This window comes from Dama dama, chromosome 25 (assembly GCF_033118175.1).
Source record: "Dama dama isolate Ldn47 chromosome 25, ASM3311817v1, whole genome shotgun sequence".
Lineage (NCBI taxonomy): Eukaryota > Metazoa > Chordata > Mammalia > Artiodactyla > Cervidae > Dama > Dama dama.
In genome coordinates, this window is record NC_083705.1 from 45,171,720 (window position 1) to 45,195,393 (window position 23,674).

At 36.0% G+C, this 23,674-nt stretch overlaps 1 protein-coding gene across 4 annotated transcripts in view; it reads left to right on the forward strand.

Annotated features, from left to right (window-relative positions):
• The window catches only part of RANBP3L (RAN binding protein 3 like), a 50,842-nt gene extending 27,686 nt beyond the window's left edge, over positions 1 to 23,156 (forward strand). Inside the window, exons 5-14 of one of the 4 annotated variants that reach the window (XM_061129582.1) lie at positions 5,269 to 5,340; positions 5,921 to 6,060; positions 8,726 to 8,829; positions 10,334 to 10,418; positions 13,132 to 13,234; positions 13,590 to 13,720; positions 15,268 to 15,388; positions 17,128 to 17,270; positions 20,564 to 20,753; positions 22,815 to 23,156. In XM_061129582.1, the coding sequence (XP_060985565.1) occupies positions 5,269 to 5,340; positions 5,921 to 6,060; positions 8,726 to 8,829; positions 10,334 to 10,418; positions 13,132 to 13,234; positions 13,590 to 13,720; positions 15,268 to 15,388; positions 17,128 to 17,270; positions 20,564 to 20,753; positions 22,815 to 22,858 (1,133 nt within the window). In that variant the 3' untranslated portion in view covers positions 22,859 to 23,156. Of the gene's footprint in view, positions 1 to 5,268; positions 5,341 to 5,920; positions 6,061 to 8,725; positions 8,830 to 10,333; positions 10,419 to 13,131; positions 13,235 to 13,589; positions 13,721 to 15,267; positions 15,389 to 17,127; positions 17,271 to 20,563; positions 20,754 to 22,024; positions 22,625 to 22,814 lie in introns of those variants that run through there. The other 3 variants (XM_061129584.1, XM_061129585.1, XM_061129586.1) reach the window with 3 other exon arrangements.
• Positions 23,157 to 23,674: the final 518 nt, after the last annotated feature.

Genomic DNA, 23,674 nt, shown 5'->3' on the forward strand with positions numbered 1-23,674 from the left:
TCTGCCTTTTAAAAAGACACTTTTTTTTTTCCTAAGAGCTTTATCATATGCTGTGTTTTGAATAAATCAGTAACTTAGTTAGCCTCTCTTCTATACTCCAAGCATTCTAGTGACTCCGATTATGATGGATCACAGGCCCTCTTCTTGCTATGCAGCTGTTTAAATGCATGTCTGTCTCCTCCACTGAGAGCTCCTTGAGGTCATCTTCCTGCCTGACAGAGGGTCTCATACATGATAAGCATGCAAATATTTACTGAACTGATATCATCCTCACCAGAGGCACACTATTTTTAATCAATAAAAATACAAAGATTTTTCTAAACTAAAGATAAAGAAAATTTTCCAAAACAACAAAAATCCAAATGAAAAGATAAACAAAACCCTATTGACTTCAACTTGCAATCTGTTTTTAGCATCACCCTTGTCCCAGAAGTGACTAACACTGTCATCCTTCCCGGACCTCCCAACCTTCCCTCCTTCTGGGCCAGATAATAAAGAACTTCTTAGAACCTCAAGTCTGACACACTGACTTTTCAAGATCCATTCTCATTCATGATAAGCTTTCTTTTTCAGCTATTGCAAAACATTGACATTTTAGTGGCAAATAAACTAGGGGTCTTAGCAAAGTATGCATGGATGAATGCCTTCTGAATTCTAGCCCCACAAATCCACACAGTATATCTGTTTATTTTGGTAGAAAATTTAAATTTGATAATGTTCTTTATGGTTTCATGTTTATGATAGCATTCTTTTATATAATGCAGCCCTATAAAATAATCTGCTTTATTTTTCTTATTATTATCCATTTAAATGGTTTATAATATTTATAGTACTCAAAATATATAGTGATGCTTAGATTCTCATTCTAAATTTTATGCTTTAAATTTATATTCTAAAGTTTAGGATAGCATTCCTTTTGAATTTTTCACTAATTAAAATATTACTTCTTTTTATTTAAATTTATAATGCTTTGCTAAATAAAACTATTTTATCATAATAAAATATTTGAAATGATTGAAATATGCTCTATGTTAGGATTATGATTTTTTTGGTCTTTTTTTTGAAAGTGTGCAGTTCAGAAGCATTAAGTATATTCACATTGTTGGACAACCTATTTAATCTTTACATTTTAAAAAAAGCCACCCTTAGTAACAGAGTCAAATAGCACCTGAAGGTATCAAATGAAAAATTAAAGTCTCATTGTCATTAGTTCCAAAAGAAATAAGATTTGTAGTCTTGCATATTTTTGTTTTTACTGAACAGCAAACTGCTTTTTCCAAGTTAAGCTTACCCACAAGAAATAGAAAATACAAACTATTCACTTTCTTTTAAAGGATTCTACCCAGGAATCACATGAAACTAATGAATTTGTATTCTTATTAACAATGCCAAGTGCGACTGTGCATCAACATGTCAGACACCTTTCAGATACAGAAGAGACAGGTCCTAGTTTAATAAGCCCCATCTATACCTGCCTGACAAGTTATAGACATTAAGAGGAATAGGGGTTCTAATACCAGAGGATTTGTTTTGGTGCTATTTGTGCATAAAGCAAAGAGATGACTTTAAATTATCTGGATAATCGGTTCAATTCCTTTTCTAAAAATCAGACACACACATGAAAAGGATGAATAAAATATTACCAAGCACCATCACATTCTATGTTGTGCAGAATGCTGGTGGCGTTGGAAGGAGACAAACAGTACAATTAAATGGTTCATTCAATGTTATTTTTCAATTATAAAGATCATGCACGTGTGTGTGTGTGTGCGCTCAGTCACTCAGTTATGTCTGATTCTTTGTGACCCCATGGACTGTAGCCCCCCAGGCTCCTCTGTTCATTGGGATTTTTCAGGGAAGAATGCTGGAGTGGGTTGCCATTTCCTTCTCCAGAGGATCTTTCTGACCCAGGGATTAAACTCACATCTCCTGGGTCTCCTGCACTGGTAGGCGGAGTCTTTACTACTGAGCCACCTGGGAAGCAATAAAGATCATAAAAGCCAGGTAACTGAACTTTGAATTAGAGAAGCAATTGTACCCCAATGTATATAACATTATAACACTTCAAAAAAGCAATTCTTATTCTTTTCTCATCTCCATTAATCCAATTCTCAAAGGCTGCTATCTTTGCAATTTGCCACCAAGAGGTAATCTCTTTGAGATTTGTAGTACAGGCATACCTCGTTTTATTCAGCTTCACAGATATTACATTTTTTACAAATTGAAAGTTTGTGGCAACCACACCTCAAGCAAGCCTATGGGCTTCATTTTCTAAAAGTATTTGCTCACCTTGTGTCTCTGTGTTACATTTTGGTAATTCTTGCAATATTTCAAAATTTTCAGTATTATTATACTTTTTATGGTGATCTGTGATCAGTGATCTTAGATGTTACTATTGTAATAGTAATTTGGAGGGGGGGGGGCACTTTAAACTGTTCTTATGTAAAATGGCAAATTTAATAAATGTGTGTGTTCTGACTGCTCTACCAGCTCGCCCCTTCCCCCATCTCTCTCACTGTCTTCAGGCCTCCCTATTCTATGAGATAAAACAATATTGAAATTAGGCCAATCAATAGCCTTACAGTGGCCTCTAAGTATTCAAGTGAAAGAAAGAGTTGCATGTCTCTCACTTTAAATCAAAAGTTAGAAATGATTAAGTTTAGTGAGGGAAGAATGTCTAAAGCCAAGATAGGTCAAAAGCTAGGGCTCCTGCACCGAATGGTTAGCAAACATGTAAATGCAAAGGAAAACTCCCCAAAGAAAATTGAAAATGCTACTCCACTGAACACATAAATGATAAGAAGGTGAAACAGACTTATTGCTGATATGAAGGAAGATCTAGTGGTCTGGATAGAAGATCAAACCAGCCACAATATTTCCTCAAGCCAAAGCCTAATCCAGAGCAAGGCCTTGACTCTTCTCAGTTCTGTACAGGCTGAGAGAGCTGAGGAAGCTGCAGAAGAAAAGTCTTAAGCTAGCAGAGGCTGGTTCATGCGGTTTAAGGAAAGAAGCTGTCTCTATGACATCATAGTACAAGGTGAAGCAGCAAATGCTGATGTAGAAGCTGTAGCAAGTTATCCAGCTGATCTAGCTAAGATCACTAAAGAAGGTGGCTAAGCTAAACCACAGATTTTCAACGTAGACGGGACAACTTTATACTGGAAGAAGATGCCACCTAGCACTTTCATAGCTAGAGAGGAGAAGTCAATGCCTGACTTCAAAGTTTCAAAGGATAGGCTGACTCTCTTGTGAGGGACTAATGCAGCTGGAGACTTTGAATAGAAGCCAAAGCCTATTTACCATTCTGAAAATTTAGGGCCACTAAGAATTATGATAAATCTGTGTGCTCTATAAATGGAACTACAAAGCCTGGTTTTTGGCACATCTGTTTACAATATGATTTGATGAGTACTTTAAGCCCACCATTGCAACCCACTGCTCAGAAAAAGATTCCTTTCAAAATATTACTGTTCATTGACAATGTATCTGGTCACCCAAGAGTTCTGATGGAGATGTACAGTGAGATTAATGTTGTTTTCATGTCTGCTAACAAAACATTTGACCTTCCCAGGCAGCTCAGTGGTCAGTAAAGAATCTGCCTGCCAATACAAGAGACATAGGAGATGCGGGTTTAGTCCCTGGATTGGGAAGATCTCCTGGAGGAGGAAATGGCAACCCACTCCAGTATTCTTGCCTGGGAAATCCCATGGACAGAGGAACCTGGCAGGCTACAGTCCATGAGGTCCCTAAGAGTGGACATGTCTGATCAACTGAGCATAGACAGAGACAGAACACAACATTTATTCTGCAGCCCATGGATCAAGGATTCATTTTGACTTTCAAGTCTAACTATCTAACAAGTACATTTTGTAAGCTTTTTGCTGCCATAGACAGTGATTCCTCTGATGGACCTGGACAAAGGCACTTGAAAACCTGGAAAGCATTCACCATTCTCGGCACCATTAAGAACATTTACGATTCAAGGAAAGAGATCAAAATATCAACACTAACAGGAGTTTGAAAGAAGTTGATTACAGTCCTTACAGATGACTTTGAGGTGTTCAGGACTTTAGGGGAGGAAGTAACCGCAGATGTGGTGGAAATAGAAAGAGGACTAGAATTAGAAGTGGAGCCTGAATGTGTGATTGAATTGCTGCTATCTCAGGATGAAACCTGACAGATGAGGAGTTGCTTCTTATGGACGAGTAAAGAAAGTTGTTACCTGAGACAGAATCTACTCCTGGTGAAGGTGCTGTAAAGACTGTTGAAATGACAACAAGGGACATAAACGTAATATTCATAAAGCAGGAGGGCTTGAGAGGATTGACTCTAATTTTGAAAAAAGTTCTGTGAGTAAAAGCTTATCAAACCAGCACCACATGCTACAGTGAAATCATTCATGAAAGGAAAAGTGAATTGATGATGAAAACATCATTGTTACTTTAAAAAGCTGCCACATTCACCCCAGCCTTCAGCAATCACCACCCAGATCAATTAGCAGCCATTGACATCAAAGCAAGACTCTCCACCAGCAGAAACTTTATGACTTGCTGAAGGCTCAGATGAAGTTCAGCATTTTTCAGTGATAAAGCATTTTAAATGTAGGTATATTGTTTTTCATAGCAATAAAGTATTTTAAATTAAATTACATATATTGCTATTGCACACTTAATAGACTATGGTATAGTGTAAATGTAACTTTTATATGCACTGGGAAACCAATGAAGTGAGTGTGTGACTCAATTTATTGTGACACTCACTTTATTATAGTGGTCTGGAACACAATCAGCAACATCTCTTTGCTATGCCTATAATTATATTCTTGCAGCTAAGACCACAGTCTTAACCCATCAGTTCACGTTGATAACCTAGCATAATGGTCATCTTTACTTCTCTCTTCCGTATCATTAAAGAGTGGGGAAGGGACAGAATTTATTAACAGCTTTATAACATTCTATAAGAAATATATATTAATGCACATAGATGGTTCACTATCAATTCGGATTTTATTAACTGTAGAATTTCTCTCAGTACTCGATTTCATGATTCTGAAGAAGACTGTCTATTTCATTAGTGACTTAATTTTCACTTATTTTCTGAGAGTAAAAAGACTGTAACAAAACTCATCTTGCTTTTACACTCTTTAGTAGAATCAGCGCGGGCATGATTAGTGCCAACAGCGACATCTACTGGTGAGTTCAGTACAAGACTGTGAAAACAGAAACTGACATGTTCACAGGTTTAAAATTTTCTAAATATTTTTTACAGTGAAGAAAAACAATGTTTTTATGACATCAAACTCTGTGCAAAGGAATGCTGATCTGAACAGTGCAGAACAAGGTATGTAGCTTCCTTTATTACATGAAACTTGAAATGTCAATTTCAAGGTTGAGTGACAAAACATGAAGGAATATATTTAGTAAGCAAAGTCCCATGATCAAATTGAAAGTGAACGTAAAAGTTACTCTGTAGTGTTTGACTTTTTGCAACCATATGGACTGTAGTCCATGGAATTCTCCAGGCCAGAATACTGGAGTGGGTAGCCTTTCCCTTCTTCAGGGGATCTTCCCAATCCAGGGATTGAACCCAGGTCTATTGGGTATAAGTTAGGCAGGAAGACAGAACCAGGCAACTCACTGGTTATTTTGACTGTGATTAATTGACATTATGGAGAAGGAAACGGCAACCCACTCCAGTGTTCTTGCCTGGAGAATCCCAGGGACAGAGGAGCCTGGTGGGCTGCCGTCTATGGGTTGCACAGAGTTGGACATGACTGAAGTGACTTAGCAGCAGCAGCGGCAGTTGACATTAACCCTTCATTTAATCATGACTTTAGAAAGTAAGCATTAAATTAGTAAGAAATTGAGAGAAAAATTATTTCACTAAAGATACATTGACCCTTTAATTCTGTTCTTTTAAGGTCCTGTGAAACATTCTGAGCTTGTTCTAAGACCTGCTATTTTGCAGCCACCTCAAGCTCAAGGGTACATAAAAGTGAGAAAGTCATTTGGACACAATGTGTTGGAATCCTGTAAGGCTAAAGAAAAAAACAAAAGTAAGGTAAGAAAACCTCCTACGGTAGGAGTGATCTCAATTTCCCATCCTTCTTTTGATAGATTGTTGTGGGTCTCCACATCCAGAATTAGGGGCTACTTGATGCTGAAGCAGCTACCAGGCTGGAAGAAAAGCTGGACAAGATAGCCAAGAGCTCAGTGACTGTACTAAACTTGTCCTCCTAAATTGGAGGGTTGTTCCCAGGAGCAAGTCTTGTGGTCTCTCCTAAGCTGAAAAGCTGAGTTCTGTGCGGTGGGGCCCCTTGGGGTCTTGATCTGGGGCACTGACCCCACATGAGAATAGGGGAGCAGTGAGGTGGCAGGGGCCAGAAGTCAGAAATCAGAAAAAGGAAACAATTTTTTTTTTTTGTATCCCCAACTGGTAGACATGCTGGTGTGGCTTTGCCAGTTTAGATCACACCATGGATCCGCTCCAGCCCATCTTCACAGACAACAGGAGCAAGGAACTATCTCCACAGTGTAACTGGGAGGGCTTGGGAGGCTCCTGGAGACAGAAACCAATTTCTCTTCCAACTGAATCGCTCCTCGTGGGCCTTTCCAAGGAGATACTCACTTTACTAACATCATACAGATAAGGGTTGGGGATATTCTGTTGCTATAGTTCTGTGTCTTCCAGAAGCAGATACTTGAGAGGAAGGGGACCCCAGCTCGACAGGTTGGAATTTGAGTTATTCCACCTGTCAGTTGTTTCCAACTAAACTATTTAGGGTTGATCAAGTTTGGTTTTGTTTTCCCAGACTGAACATGAGAACAGTGACACCTGGAAGTGTTAAAATACCAATCATTCAGTCAAGTCATTGAGAAAAATCAGATCAGTACTAATTCTACCTCTGCTACTATCTACTGTGTTTACATTCTTGGACAAAGCGCCCAACCTTCTGTTTTTCATCAGTGACATGAGGGAGTTGAATCTGGTCGGCATTTGCCAACATTTTTCTATTTCCAATTCTTTTTCTTTGTAAACTATGATTTCGTGAGACTCATTGTGAATTTTAAAAATCATTTCATCATTTACGTGATATATGTGATTTTAAGTTAAAATATTAAAAAATTTTAAATCAGTATATTATTCAATATTTTCATTTAGGTATAATAATCACATTATATAAACTATTTACCTATTTTAAGAGTAATGCATGTTGTTTAATTTGTTTTAAAGTGTATAAGAAAAACTATGCTGTGTTGACTAATTTCTGAAATGTTATATTGCATTTGATTTTGGAATAGCATGTTCTATAAATTATAGATGAAAATTTTTACTTACACATTATATCAAAAGCTGATTAATATTTATTCCTTGGCATGATTGTTTAAGATCTTGCATTGCATGGTTTTAAAATAAAATTTATTAATATATTTCCGGTATTTTCTTCCTCAATAATAAAACAAAAGAGAAATTTCTAGACTATCATTTGCAAAAATTTCTTCTCAAATAACTTATTAAGGGCATGAATAGAATTTATTCCTAATTGGTGAGAAGTCTAATTGGATATGCCCATCACTGAATTTTCTCTGTTTAATGATGATTTTTGAAGATCTAAAGGTAAGCTATGTATAAGACACTATGTCAGAATTCTGACACAATGATATAATGTATAGATACAGTGAAAATGATCTCCAAGTAACTTTTATAGAATCCTTATTTTTATGTTCCTTTTAAACTTGTATTTCAAAATTAGAGCAATTTTCTTTCATTCTGTTATTAATCAGTGGTTACTTGTTGTATATAACAAATAATATATTCCTAATAAACTATTCCAAGCAACCTAAAGAGTTTAAAACTACTGTTTTGGTTGCGAGATAAATCATCTGAGTGACTGAGTCATAAGCATGTACTTCATTCTTTGCTAACGGATGACACATACTCTCTTGACACACATTTCTCAGCTCTCAAATTCTGTTATAAATGGAAAACTACTCAAAATTATTTTTGGTTGATATAAAATTAAAGTGGAAACAACCCTATTTAAAGACAAGACGTCCTTGCAACATCTTTGAAAATTCCTGGTGGAGGAAGGGATGTGTCCACAAACACTGAGGACACCAGATCAGATAACTGGGTTCCTTCCAGTTCTAAAACTGCACACTCCTTCATTTACACATTAATGCAGATAAGGTGCATATGTATATACACAGCAGATGGAATAACTGATTAAATTACCAAAAGTTTCTAGAGGAAGAGAAGGAATTTCCTCTCACTTTGGGTGACAATGATGGTGAAGCTCTTAGAGGTTTCCATGGGCTAAATAGTCCTGAAATACATATTTACTAGTCTAGAAATGAGATTTAAGTTCACTGCCTAAAATGGTAAAAGTAACAAAAGAAGGTGGGATTTCTGAATGCTAGTGCACAATCCCTGGTTTTAGGCAGACCCATGCTCGAATGTCAGCCCCCATCTGATTGCCCAGTTCCGGCCGTTATTTAAGCTTATTAGGTCAGTCTGCTCACCTGAAGTTTGGATAAGAGAACTACAAAGTGTAGAGAGTTGTTTTGAGGAGTATATGAGATAGTGTATAGAAGATGTTCAGGACTGTACTCGAACATAGTAAGTTTTCTATTCATTTAACTATAGCTATTGTTTCCTTGTCTAATGCTATTATATATAGTAAGGCAGTTTAAATGAACTTTTTGATGGACTTTTTTTCTTTCAGATTTATGAGGGGAACTCCTGTTTGCTAAGTGAAAACTTACCAAGTGCCAGAATTTCAATCCAGCTGTCTACTAACCAGAATGCTTTAGGTACTACATCACTACAGTAAGTTAACGATGAGTAAATAGAAATGTTCTTTCATTTTCTTTCTTTTGTCAATAAATTATTTATGGAAAATAATTCCTGACATGGTACAGACAAACTGCTAAGATTTCTGCTTGAAAGGAGATTTTATAAAATACAAGTTCAAAATGCTTTTAAAAATGTCTCTAATATTTATATATTATCGTCCTGGTATTGGATTGTCCCTACTGTCTCATTGACTTGGGTAAGAATGTTTCAATTAGGTAGAGCTAAACTTTTTATTTAGTTAGGCATTAAATATCTGGCTACTAGAAAGATAAAGACCATTACAGTATACTAACACATATATATGGAATTTAGAAAGATGGTAATGATAACCCTATATGCAAAACAGAAAAAGAGACACAGATGTACAGAACAGACTTTTGGACTCTGTGGGAGAAGGCGAGGGTGGGATGTTTCGAGAGAACAGCATCGAAACATGTATACTATCTAGGGTGAAACAGATCACCAGCCCAGGTTGGATGCATGAGACAAGTGCTCAGGCCTGGTGCACTGGGAAGACCCAGAGGGATCGGGTAGAGAGGGAGATGGGAGGGGGGATCAGGATGGGGAATACATGTAAATCCATGGCTAATTCATGTTAATGTATGACAAAAACCACTACAATATTGTAAAGTAATTAGCCTCCAACTAAAAAAAAAAAATCTGGCTACTCAATTAGCCTTTCCTCCTCGTCCCCTGGTATTCTCTCTTTCCCCTCTTTTAAATTATTTCTGGCATTATTAGGTATTAACATAAATCGGACAGACAACAAAGAAAGCAGTAGAAATATGCAAAGTGAAAGTGAATATTTAATAGCATTGCCAGTGATGGGGGCATGTATGACCGGAGAGAGGAATACAACTAGCTGTGGACATACTGGTCTCATGATTGGAGCCCACGCAGGTACCTCGGCACTTAACTACGGTCATGCTGTGGATGCAGTAGGGATCCTGAAGCACGTCTGCCAACAGACAGAGGGCTGCATGTCTTTGAGTTTGTCGTTATGCAAAACATTTTAAACATTCAAGTTTCTGGGAGGTAAAAAGTCAAACTAAACCACTGCACACTCAAGTGTAACTGAGAAGAGAGATCGGCTTTGCTGTTACCCTTAAACCTTGCATCACTAAAAGCACTGGCTAGTCGGGGAAGAGGAGAGTGGAGACTGGAGACCAGACAGTCAGTGCTGGAAAAGCACAAAGATAAGGACTGGGCAGCTCCCCGGCTGATCACACGGCCTCTCTCTCTGCACTGGTCTTGGCCAGTGTTGTAAGAGCTGTCGGATATTTTGACTTTCATTATCAGAAGTACCTATCTCATTTTTTCCTTCATTTCTCTTTAACTTCAGATAAACAAAAGCTAGCAGATGTTTTTATGCTTTACATAAATCTATTAAATCATCTGATTATTTCACTAAGGTTTACTATGGCTATATCCATTGCTACTACATTTAAAATAGCAAATGCTTATTTCTTTTCCATAGATGTCAACCAAATGAAGATAAATATTCTATGAAAAGCTGCAGTTCTGATTTTGTTTTTGGAGAAAACATGGTAGAAAGAGTCTTGGTAAGATTTTGGCAAATGTTTCTGATACTGTATAGAGAGGTGTAACTTCTAATTTCTAAAGGCAAATTAATTAAAACAATGCTAAACTGGAGCATACTTTTTAACTACTGAGTTCAAAGGCACATTTTCCTATCTTTAACTGGAAAGATTCTCCTGGGAAGCAAGTTCTAGTTGTTAGAATAATAGACAAGAACCCACAGAGGAAGGGAATTGTCTAATTATAACATTATTACTGATAAGAAATATTAAATACTTCTTTGATTTGCATTAAATCAAAGGTACCCAAGGAAATCCTAGAATTATCTGCAATAGTTAAGTAAGCTCAACTGGTCGTGATATTTTAATATAGTTTTTCAGTAGCATTTCCATAACAAGATGAATTTAAAATTATTTGCATTTTTTTTTCTCATTAATCACAACCTTCCCCTTCAAGTTATTACACTCACAGATTTTTTTCTTGCTAGCTGTAGGAGGGACTCATAGTATTTTACTTGCTTATGGGAATATATTTGCCAAGTGGAACCGCCTGACTATTATTACCATCTTCCTTAAGTATGCTCCTACATGGGGCATCCCATGTGGTAAAGAATCCACCTGCCAATGCAGGAGACATGAGTTTGATCCCTGGGACAGGAAGATCCCCTGGAGGAGGGAATGGCAACCTACTCCAGTATTCTTGCCTGGAAATTTCCAAGGACAGAGGAGCCTGGCAGGGTACAGTACGTGGGGTCAGCAGAGTCAGACACGACTGAGTGACTAAACAACAATCCTCCTGTGTGAGGCAGTTGCTGCTTTGTCCTCCACAGGGTATGTTTCTAAAACAGAGCATGATCTACAGTGGGGAATTATATAGCCAAATGGAAGCTGTGGAGCAAATATGCCCACGGTTTCATTTGGCCCAACACATCTTAATACTCTTTGCACTTTCATCCAGACCAGAATCTTAACTGAGATAAGACAAGGATGCTATCTTGTCTTAGGGCTATTAACTACATGAAGAATCCCATGGAGAATGCACAGATTTTAAAACCTGTGCTATGACTCAGAATAACAAAAGGACCAACTCATGAGGTCTGTTTATTCCAAGATTTTAATCAAACCAGTCAGTTTTAAGATCTTGTTTATTCTACACCTGCCTCAGGCTCAACCCCAATTCCAAGAGAAGCATCACAGCTCTTCAGCTGAGCAGTGCCTTTCTGTCACTCCCAAGATGAAGGTCGGCTCCAGCAATCCTAGAGCTGCTGACCCTCATCTTTGGATTTGAACCAGAATGGACCAACTTCCAAAGTGAAGTTGCAGGCAGTATATTTAAGCACATTTATTCTAGATTAGTCATAGCTTCTGTAAGATGTCACAGACACAAATACAACACTCTTCAGACCTCATGGGATCAGCTTTAACATTTGACTCACTTAACACATGGTTAACACACCGTCTGTGTTTTTATGATACATAAAGCATTGGCACTGGTCTCAAGTTTGGTGGCATATTATAATCATCTGGTGAACATTCAGAGGACTTTTTATGCCTGGTCACCTCCCAAAACTGATTAGATCAGGATCTCTGTGGGTGAGGTCAGATGCCAGGTGATTTGAACATACAGCCAGATTGAACCCTGTCCTCTGGAGTTGTCTGTAGTCTAGAACAGAGAGAGAGAGATACCAGTACAAATGAACAACGATGGGGATTATAGATTTGGCGTGAGGAGGTAGGTGCCTGTGTGCGTTTCCTATGAGTACTTCAAGGCTGACTTAAAAAGGAACCTGAGCTTCCTGTCTTCTTAAGTGGATAACATTCTAGGAAGGCAGGAGCTGTAACAGATCACCTGTGTTTGTCCTTTAGTTAATCCTGTAATCCTGTGGCCCTATGATTTGAAGGCCACGATTCCTCCTGATTTGTTTGCTGGTTATGTGCTTTTAGAGTGAGTCATTAGACGTTCTGTGCTTTAGTTTCTGTTCTCTTAAAATGGAAATAATTATACCCATCTCTACCAATTTTAACAGATTATCTTGAGACCCAGTTAAATAAAATGAAAGAGTCTTGAATTCATAAGGGAAAAGATTTAAAACTAAGCTCTGAAGTATCCTCCAACTCTCCCTGTTCTGCAGGGAGCTATATAAGCACCATGTGGGAGGTTGCCAATGTCCTGGCAATTACTTGGTCTTTTTTTCACACGGGTGTCGATTATAACACATGTGCAAAAGCCCCAGGTGTGCAGCCTTAAAAGTGATTGCTGTGTCAGAGGAAAAGTTAGGATTCATTCTGTAATGATGATCTGAGGAGACAGCTAGTGGGGTCTTTGGACAACTTTTTAACTTTTTACATTAAATGGGTAGAAAGAATGGACTGTTGGGAATACTGAAATAATTTGAAAAAGTGACACTGGTTGCACTTCCTTCAAGGCACCAGGTTGTTTGTAGTGGTAGCTTGGAACACTTGCTACCTCCTTGTGGGTCTCTAAAAGGTTTCCCATTGTCCCTGGAACTAGATGCCACCTGAAGAAGGCTGATGGTAACTAGACTGTTTCCTTAGATCAGAACCAAGGTTTTCTAACAATGAGGAGGAGTTCCCGTTCAGCACAAGAGGACCCCAAAACAAAAACAGAGCTGTTGGGTTTGTTTGCCATGTTGAGACAGAAGAACAAAAGTATCTCTTGGGTTACTGCAAATATATGGAGATAAAATTAAGCAATACATCTTTTTCTTTTACCCAGGGTACTCAAAAACTCACTCAGCCTCAACTCGAAAGTGATTCATACATCAAGGAAAAACCATTCAAATTCACTCTAAAAATTCCTATCAACTCTCCAAACTCAAGTAAGAATTATTTCATTTGTAAAACATCTGATTCAACTAGTATATTTCCCGTTTTTCCATGTCATTTGTTTAATATCTGTAAAATACAAAAAACCAAAATCCATTGTTTAGAATCTTTGGTGAAGATTAAAGCATATAAATTTGGTTACATGATATAAAAGCCTTAATAATTTTTGGACTTCATGATAGGGGGATCATTAAAGAAATATACCTAAACACAAGCAGTTTGATTTTTTGGAAACACTCATTGTTATAAAAAGCTAAGGAGACATGCATGTTAACAGGGGCAAAAAAGAACTTTCACAGTGGATAAAATGGGGCATTTTATGTGTTCTTTCCCTCTATTTTCTCTTAGGAACAGACACTATTGAAAATATATCCCTAATTGAATCAGCTACTGCTTTCTCTTTTAAACCATCACCAAAATGTTTGCTGGAGAAAATTGATGTTATAACTGGGGAGGAGGCAGAACACAATGTGTTAGAGGTCTGTATATTGTGTATTGCTCTTTCTGGAATAAAGTTACCCTCAGCAGAGACATCTTTAAAGATAAAGGCAAAAGTATAGTTTTCAGAAAGACTTGGCTGTTTAAATTTAAATGTTTTAGGCTTTCAAATATTAAACCAACATTTTGTTGTATTCTTACATTTGTATGTGTAACTTGCAGGAAAATGGATTACTGGCTTTACATTCATATTAGTCCCTCAGGAAGAAGACAGCCAAGGACCTAGTCTTAAAGTAACTGCAGACCTATATTTTATACTTTTCATGTCAGCTTGATTATCAGTTATTATCATATGGTTTAAAATTCCATTTACACTGAAAGTTAAAAATGCAGAGAGATAAACTGATTTCAGTTCAAGATAATAAAAATTTTCTTTTTCCTTTAAAAGATCTTTTTTTAAATTGAAGTAAAGTTGATTTACAATGTTGAGCTAGTTTCTGCTATATAGAAAAGTGACTCATACATATATATACACTTTCTTTTTTACATTTTTTTCTATTATGGTTTATCTCAGGATATTGACTATAGTTCTCTGTGCTATATAGTAGGACCTTGTTGTTTATCCTAAAAGTTCTTTTAAGTAAGTTTTGAATTGCACATGAATCAAGATTTTCAAAGATGTGGTATATAGTATCACAAATAGGATTTGAACGATGAGTGGTGTAGCTATCAGTCTTGGCATATGAAATATAATTACTACACCTCAATCATGTTCAACAAAGCACAGATTTCCCTTAGGCTTTCTCCATCTGCTTTACCCCAAACTCTCTTCATTCCTGTTTTCTTCTCCCTTGATCTACTGATATATTTACTGTACAAGTGTGTCTCACAGCATAACTCTCAGATCAGGTTAATCCCAGATTCACTGAAGTAGTCACTTGGGGTGAGGCCCTGACATGCTATATTATTAACAAGTCATCTAGGGGATTCTTGTACACAGTAGTATTTGAGAGCCACTGGTAGGCATTAAATTATAGTATGGTACTCTGTGGTATCACATCCTAGTTCTGATGTTATATTTATTAAAATTTTTAAAGCACACAAATAGTTCCATGATTCCTTAATTTTCAGATAAATTACCTGATTCAAATAACACTTTAATTTAAAAGTTGGTATACATAAATCGTTAAGTGAAAAAGCAAGATGCAGATGTATGTATTCTACCATTTATAGAAAAAAAAAACAGGAAAATATATACATATTGACATGTATATACATACAAATATCTCTAGAAGGATAAACAAAATATTTAGCAACAGTGATCAACTGTTGTAGGGGATGAAAGTTAGTAGATGGGAACTAGTATTGGTGGAGCTACTTTTCACTTTGTACATATTTTTGCTTTTTAATGTTTGAACTATCCAAAAATTGTATTGTTTTAGAAACTAAATAAAATTTTAAAGCTGGTTTAGAAATCATTAACAAAGGCTATGCTGATAAGATATCAGACAAAAGTGTTATAGCATAGGAAAGAAATCACTTTGAAAAATGTTTCATATTTTGACATTAAAAATTTTTTTTCCTTTAGATCAACTGCAAGCTTTTTATATTCAACAAAACAACACAGTCCTGGACTGAAAGGGGCAGAGGAGCTTTGAGACTGAATGACACAGCAAGCAGTAATTGCGGAACGTTCCAGTCAAGATTAAGTAAGGAATCATTTTGTAAAGCAAGTCACTATTTTTCAGGGAAGATTTTCCAATATAGTTACACATCATTTTCTGGAGGTGTGTTATGTGTCAATAGATTAGACTGCTGAACACAATATTATTTTTAAGGTACTATAGGAGCTTCCTGTTTAAAGTAGGCTCTGATGTCAGACCACGCAGGTTCCAGGTCTGGCTCCATCACTAACTAGTGACATTGGATAAATTACTTAATTTCCTTCTACTCTAGTTGCATCAGTTAAAAATGCAGATAACAGAAGTCCATGAATTAGTGAGTGAGTTTGAGAATTCAGTGAGAAAATGCACATAAAGCACCTTTGACTAGCCCAACACACACCTAAATAGTGATCTCATTATTATTTAAAGGAATATGATGGATTTAGTTTTGAAGTGGAATAGTTTTTCTAAAAGAGAGTATTTGTCCTGTAATTTATTCTTGGCATTTTAAGTGCAGAATGTGGGTTGGGATGAAAGGTCAATTTCCAAGTAAATAAAGGTATGTGGTTACTGAATCCCGCACGCAGAGTGTTGGTCAGAATCTGGTCAGCCAAACTGCAAGGTTGAGGAGGTTTCTGGCATCCAAGAGACACACTGGGCATTGTTCAGAGGTCCAAACTGAATTTGTTGAGATTCAGATATCAAGCTCGAGAAGGGAGAAAGGAATAGAATTCAGACTAAGAGAGTAGGATCACGGGGAAACAGGTTTCTAAACGACCTAAGTATAATTCCCAAGGCAGGTATTAGTTGTTTTCTACTCTGGTTTAATTTCTCTCTTTCCACTACCTGCCAAAAAATGTACAAAACAACTTAAAAAAAAAAAAAAAACTATACAGGTAATACATGTCCATTCAGAAGACAGAAAATACAGCTGACAAAAAGGAAAAAAAAATTAAATTACACATAGGCCTGTCTTCCTGTAGTAGCTAGCCTCTGTTAACAAAATATATTCTTAAGGACTTTGTATACAATTATGAATGTGGGGCTCCCTGGGTAGCTCAAACGGTAAAAAATCTGCCTGCAATGCAGGGTACCTGGGTTTGATCCCTGGATTGGGAAGATCCGCTGGAGAAGGGCATAGGAATCCACTCCAGATTTCTTGCCTGGAGAATTCCAGGGACAGAGGAGCCTGGCGGGCTACAGTCCATGGAGTCGCAAAGAGTTGGACACAACTGAGTGACTAACACTACTACTAATGTATACAAAACACTGAAAAATTTGTGATACATGGTGTTTATATTCCTCTCTAATCTGATTTTTTTCTTTTATATAGTATACCATGGTCATCTTTCTACATTAATAATTACCTTTCTTCAGTATTCTTAATGAGGTCACAATATCTTCAATACCTGTACTATCATTTAAGTAATTTCATTTTTTGAATGCTTCAAGATTTTGTTTCAGTTTTCTCCATTGTGAGCAATTCTTGGGTAAATATTCTTCTGATCATTAGGTCCTCAATGGAATTCTAAAATTTAACCATTTAAAAATATTACAGTGAAAGAATATAGCATTTTTAGCACTTAAGCTAAAGAGTCCTCCAACATAATAAAGCTCAGTTTTGAAACCAAATTATAATCTAGTCAATTAAATTGCAATTTAGTAATGAAAACAGAGTCTGAAAAACAACTACCAGATTTATTTGCTTTCATAATGGCAAATTCCTCTGAAAGGCTAAGGAATCAACTGTTCTAAAGCCTGATAAATTCACCTTCCTATTTTAGTTATGCGCAATCAAGGCAGCCTGAGGCTGATTCTCAACAGCAAACTCTGGGCTCAGATGCAGATTCAAAGAGCAAATCACAAAAATTTACAAATAACAGCTACCGATTTAGAAGACTATAACGTCAAAGTGTTTTTAATTCAGGTAAGTGACAAATTTCAGTGATAGAGGATTATCCTACTATATTTATATATTTCTGCAGTCACTAATTTTTTTTTCCATTTTATTATACTAACCTGTACCACTGGCAAAAAATCAGTCATTTATTATGGTTGTTTATAGTCTAATCAGTTCAATTCAGTCCAGTTCAGTTGCTCAGTCGTGTCCCACTCTTTGCGACCCCGTGGACTGCAGCACGCTAGTCTATACCAGACCTAAATTTGATATGAAGTTTAGAGATTAACACCAATTTAAAGTAGTCAGTTGGTACTGGTCTTAAGACAGCTGTATTGGTATATGCTGTCAAATGTCTCCATTTTTCTTTACTGTTAAAATTATGTCAGCAGTCTTACTAAATCACTAGAGATACTACTGTCAGGATTGGCTCCTAGGAGGCCAGCACAATCCACAGCCCGATGCTTACACTGTGTGCTGACATTGAGGCTTTGAGATCACTGGAAAGGAACCAGTGAGAAATGGAAAAACACAGGGCTAGCAAGTTAAAAGAACCAGTCCAATAGCAATTTCCAATTCTGGACTTGAGTCAATCTCCAAGGTAACAGGTTCGCAACAGCTTTAGCTATTCTGGCAGCAGGAATGCTTGACCTCAAGTATAAGATCCAGGCAAAAGAGACAAAGCTGAAATGAGTCAGGTGAGAAAAAAGGGTGGATATCCCCCACATGCTGAGTATCAGAAGATGTGAGAAGCCTGAGTGTCCAAGTGACTCAGGTAGAAGAAGATAATACAAGTAAACTGGCTTCCACATAATAATGGTAAAAAAAAGTTGGCAAGAGGCCACTGGTGAAAAACCAAAGATTTTAGTGCACTGTTAGGCGTAAGTGATGTTGAGTATTAAAATCTTAGAGTAAAATGCCTAAACCCTGTTTACCATTTAGGCAGATAATATTGGATACTCTGCTAGACCAGATTCCCCTGGTTTTGAGTGGGTAAAGCACTCTGCCTGAGACCAAGTCTGATACTGAGACTATGATTAGATTAGATTAAACTATGACCAGATTCTGCTGCTCAATATCTGGCTCATTCTGACTTTTTAAACTGTAGGGTAATTTTTAGATATTAGCAAACAAAATGCAATAAAAATCATCCAAAATTCCACTCCTAGAGATGGTCACTATTAACATTTTGGTCTTATATTTTAGTTTTATAATATATATTTATATTATAATATATATATATGTGTGGGTATGTTTATATACATGCGTACCATATTATACATACTGTATGACTTTCAGACAAGTAATTTAGCCTTCCTCAACATGATTTTACTCATCTACCAATGGAAGACAATAATAATGTACTTAATAAACTGATGGAGAAGATTAAATAGCTAACATTTGATTGTGAAATACACATATGTAACTTTTTCACTTATCAATGAAAATGAGTGTTTTCTGTTATTAAATTGTAGTCCATTCTTCAAGAATTCTTTTATAGGTGAAAATAATTTGTTCTATTATATACCATAATTATTTCCACTAATTCCACTTTGCTAAATACTTAGGTAATACAATGTGTTCATTATTATAAATTCTGCAAAGAATCCTCTATGTACATACATGTTATTTTTCTTGGGAAAAGGTTTTGACTGTCTTGACAAATTTATCTCTATAAAGACTGAAGCAATTTTCATTTTCAATAGCATTTTCTTATGGTACTTCCTGGAAATTTTTTTAAGCTTTGGAAATTTGTTGTTCAAAAAATATATACCATTGTGCTTTTACTTCTTGTTCTGAATTTCTTGAATGAAAATACCTGAATGAATTTGGCAATATGCATAAATATGTATATATACACTCTACACCAGTGAAAGACATATTTAACTTTTAATGTAAAAAAAAAAAATCAAGGCAGCAGAACAGTATTTGTTTCAATTACAAATACTCTGTCAATAATTTTTGTTAATTAACTTACTGAAGAAAAATTATACCTTTGTACATAATATAAAAAATTAAATTAGTGAAAAGTCAACAAATATTTACTCAACACCTGCTATATATCTAATACAATATGAGACACAAAAACATTTTATTTCATTTGTACTTTTTCCCTACAAATAATTAAGGCAGCTTAGTAACATACTAACAAAAAACTATAAGACTCTTCTCTCAAAAAGTTGGCATGTAGTTGATTCACTCCTCAGTTCTTGGCTTTGAAATATTTGGTAGCTCTTCGAAGGATTAGCAAAGAGAAAACTTTTCCCAGATTTTCTTTGAAACTGTGAAAAGATCCAAAAATGTAAGCCACTGACATGTTACCTTAAGGAGTGCTGACTTTGATGATGAAAACCAAGTCCCAGCCAATCCATCAACTAGCTGTGTAGACTCAGACAAGCTGTGCGTTTCTGAGCCATAATTTTCTTATCTGTAGGGGGAAAGCGAAACAAGTATTTATTTAATATCTGTACTATATGCTTCCATTAATATAAAAATTAGCAGATAAATTATTGTTAAATAATTAACCTACAGTTTTATTATAAGGATTGAAAAAAATAAAAGACTATAACAACAGCAAATGTTATACCAATGTTATTCTCACCATTATTTTTTATATTAATAGTAAGAGTAAAAATAGAAAAAGTACTGAAAAGGAAAAACAGAAAAGTATAGAAAGCAAGGACCTCTGATGTATTTATGGTACAACATCACAGACCCTTTGAATGAGCTTTCTGTGGAGCTACGCAGCTTGTGTCCCTGATGGCTCAGTCAGTAAAGAATCTGCCTGCAATGCAGGAAACCCTGGTCCCAACCCTGGGTCAGGAAGATCCCCTGTATACCCTGGAGAAGAAAAAGGCAACCCACTCCAGTATTCTTGACTGGAAAATCCCGTGGACAGAAGAGCCTGGCGGGTGACTTAGTGACTAAACCACCCCATGCAGCTTTCAGGGCTGTCTAAGCAAGTGATGTAAAGGAAAAGAAAGTCTTTTTTTCCCCCTCTAACTCTCTGATTTTCTACACTGTAACATAGTTTGGAGGAAAAATGGTCTTAACACAAATTCAAATATAAACTTCAAATCACAAAATTTCATTTTCTCAGTTTAAAAGGCACAGATTGGGACCTCTTATCAAATTATCTATGTTAGGATTCAATTTGGTTCAAGATGAATTGGCTCTTTACCCTTTTGTTTCTAGGGTTATTTACATTCTAGATTTATGCCATATAATTCTTCCCTTATTAAAAATGAAAGATTACAAATTTGTAAAGTGTGGCTATCACTGAGTTACTTACAGTCTTAACACATTTAATTTACCTCTTGTAGGCCAGTGCCAAAGACACAGGACGTATGCATGCAGCCATCCATCACCGTCTTGTTGCACTTCGAAGCTTCGACAAGCAGACAGATGCAAATCAAACTGAAAGCCTGTCAGAGACAGTTCTCCAACAGTTTAACTATGATAGCTGTGATGAGGATGAAGAGGATCTCATCCAAGCTACTAAAACTAGATCAGGTAAAGGACTTTTCTCCTGTTGGTTTGAGGTTTAAGAAGGGGATCTTATTCACAACACTTTATAGGATACAGATTTTTTAAAAAGTGGAACTTGTCTGTTCAAAATGGGTGGGGGTTAGAGCCCTAGATGTTTGGATCTGAGAAGCAGGTCTGAAAATCAGACTTCTACAGTGGCCTGTATTGGGATTTCACCAAAAGTCAGTCTAATTGTAGTACCTGCATATCATCTGCATATACGTCTCATAAAAAAAATATTTACAATGTAAAGTATTCATTGCTACACTGAAACTAATCATATATTCATATTTCTCTTCACTTGTTCTCATTCTCCTATTATTGGCCATAAGAGAAATTATAAATACTGGTAATGGAGCCAACAGGCAAATCTGGCTTGAAACACTGATAAACCCTGTTTATTCCCTTTTCGGAATTTGACTGCTTTATTCTCAAAGACCTTCTTTACTTAGGGCAAAAAGTGCTGTTTCTTTAATTACACCAGGATTGGTAAATTGAACGGGAAGTGGAACCACTGGTTAATGGATTTTTAGATTTTAGTGCTTGTCCTGATGAGTGAATTTAAAACTAAAATCCATCATTATATTTGGAGAAAAACCTTGTCAAGGAAACAATAAGCCCAGCTTTATTATACAGATAGAGCTATTCCAATAAAGTCATCCAAGTATTTTCAGTAATAGTTTCATTTAGCCCTGAATTTTGCTCTGAGGAGGACTGACAAAGGACTTACAAAAATAGTGTATTAGTAGGCATTTCCCCAGTTTTTGATCATTTAAATCTTAAAGCTATTTTAATCATACATAATTTAAGAATCCATCAAAGAACATGTGCAAAACTTGATGAAATAGCTTCCTTGGCCTAGCACTAAAAATGTAATCAAAAGGAAGAATACATGAAGCATGCAGAGCAGGATCATAACCTGCTAGACTCTGAGCCAAAGAACTAAGTGAATATGACTTTTCTTGTTACTATCAAGTAAAATGTTTAATTATTTTTTAACTGTACAAAATTTATAAATTAAAATCATTATAACATTTATATTGTCAACAATAGAATGAGGTCTATTAGAAAATGAGCTGGTATCCATTAAAAGTGAGAGTCACTCAGTCGTGTCTGATTGTGATCCCATGGATTGTAACCTGCCAGGCTCCTCTGTCTATGGAATTCTCCAGGCAAGCATCTGGAGTGGGTAGCTAGTCCCTTCTCCAGGGGATCTTCCCAACCCAGGAACTGAACTGGGGTCTCCTGCATTGCAGGTAGATTCTTTACCAGCTGAGCTACCAGGGAAGCCCATCTTACAGGAAATCAGTCCTGAATATTCATTGGAAGGACTGATGCGGAAGTTAAAGCTCCAAAACTTTGGCCACCTGATGCAAAGAACTGACACATTGGAAAAGACCCTGATGCTGGGAAAGACTGAAGGCAGGAGAAGGGGATGACAGAGGATGAGATGGTTGGATGGCATCACTAACTCGATGGACATGAGTTTGAGCAGGATTCGGGAGTTGGTGATGGACAGAGCCTGGCATGTTGTAGTAGTCATGGGGTTGCAAAGAGTTGGACATGACTGAATGCCTGAACTGATAAATTAAAAATGTTAACTTGTAATTAAGATTAAGTGGCAAAATTATTTCATCAACAAATGTCATGTTTATGAATAGATCCTATATTCTACCATATTTCATTTCAGGAAAGGGGTGATATGTGACTATCTTCAAACAAAATGAGAAACAATGGGAATAAGGGAAAGTAAATGTCAATCATATGAACCTATCTTTTCTTGCTAACTTTTCACTTAGCACTTTCTCCAGTAAGTGTTGTACATAAATGCTAAATGTAATGAAAGCAATAAAATGTCTGGCTTTTTAAACTTTGTTGCCCATGAATCAAGGGAAGGTTTAATTATATGAAAATATTACATTTATAATTAGGAACATTTCCAAATGTTACTTAAAACATACAGATTCTATGTTTCATTTCCTTGATAATATGCATATTCATGAGTATTCATGTTCAGTTACATTCAATTTTAAATTTATATCACAGATTCTTCTAGGTGGACCCACAAACAGTCGGTTGCCTGTTCATGAGTACTGCTATAAACATGACAACATCTACAAAGAAAACACTTCATTGAGAAAAATCACCTTACTGAAAATAAACCATCCTAATCACTAAATGAGAAGATCCTATTCATTCCTTGAATGATTTAACAGAAAAATTTAAGAAATATAATTTGTTGCAATTAAAATGTTTCTCTCATGTAGTATAATAATTATGAGGTTTTATATTTTGATTATTGTGAAGAAAATGGCAGACTTTAAGAAACACATGGCCTATGGAAGTTCAAAATTTATCATTTTAAAAGAAGCTAATTTAGAATAATATTTGATTACTAATTTGGACTATTCATCACACTGATGGATACAATAGTTAATACTGTAGATTGCTGGATTTGATAAATATCTCACTAAGGTATTTATTTTTCAGTCATACATTGTCTAGCCATAAAACATGTTTTACAAAAGTTCCAGAGTCATTTCTTTGAAAAGCATTATAACTGCATGATAACATGTTCTTCTATCATGTTTTTTCTTCTGGGAAATGTATGTTTTCATTTAACCATTGGATTCCCTAATTCTATAAGATTATTTATTCATGGTGTAAATTCTTTTAAAGAGAATATCTATTCTTGCATTTATGTCTATTGCACTTTAATATATGCTTGACTCAAGGTCAGTATCCAATTTTTGTTGAAGGAATGAGCAAAATACATTACCTATGTATTAAAATAGTAAGTATACAAAAACTGAAATATGTTAATGTGTTCTTTGCTTTACTTATATAATTAAATTTTCATTAATATTCTAGTAGGTGTGGCTGTACAAAGACTTAAAAAAACCAAA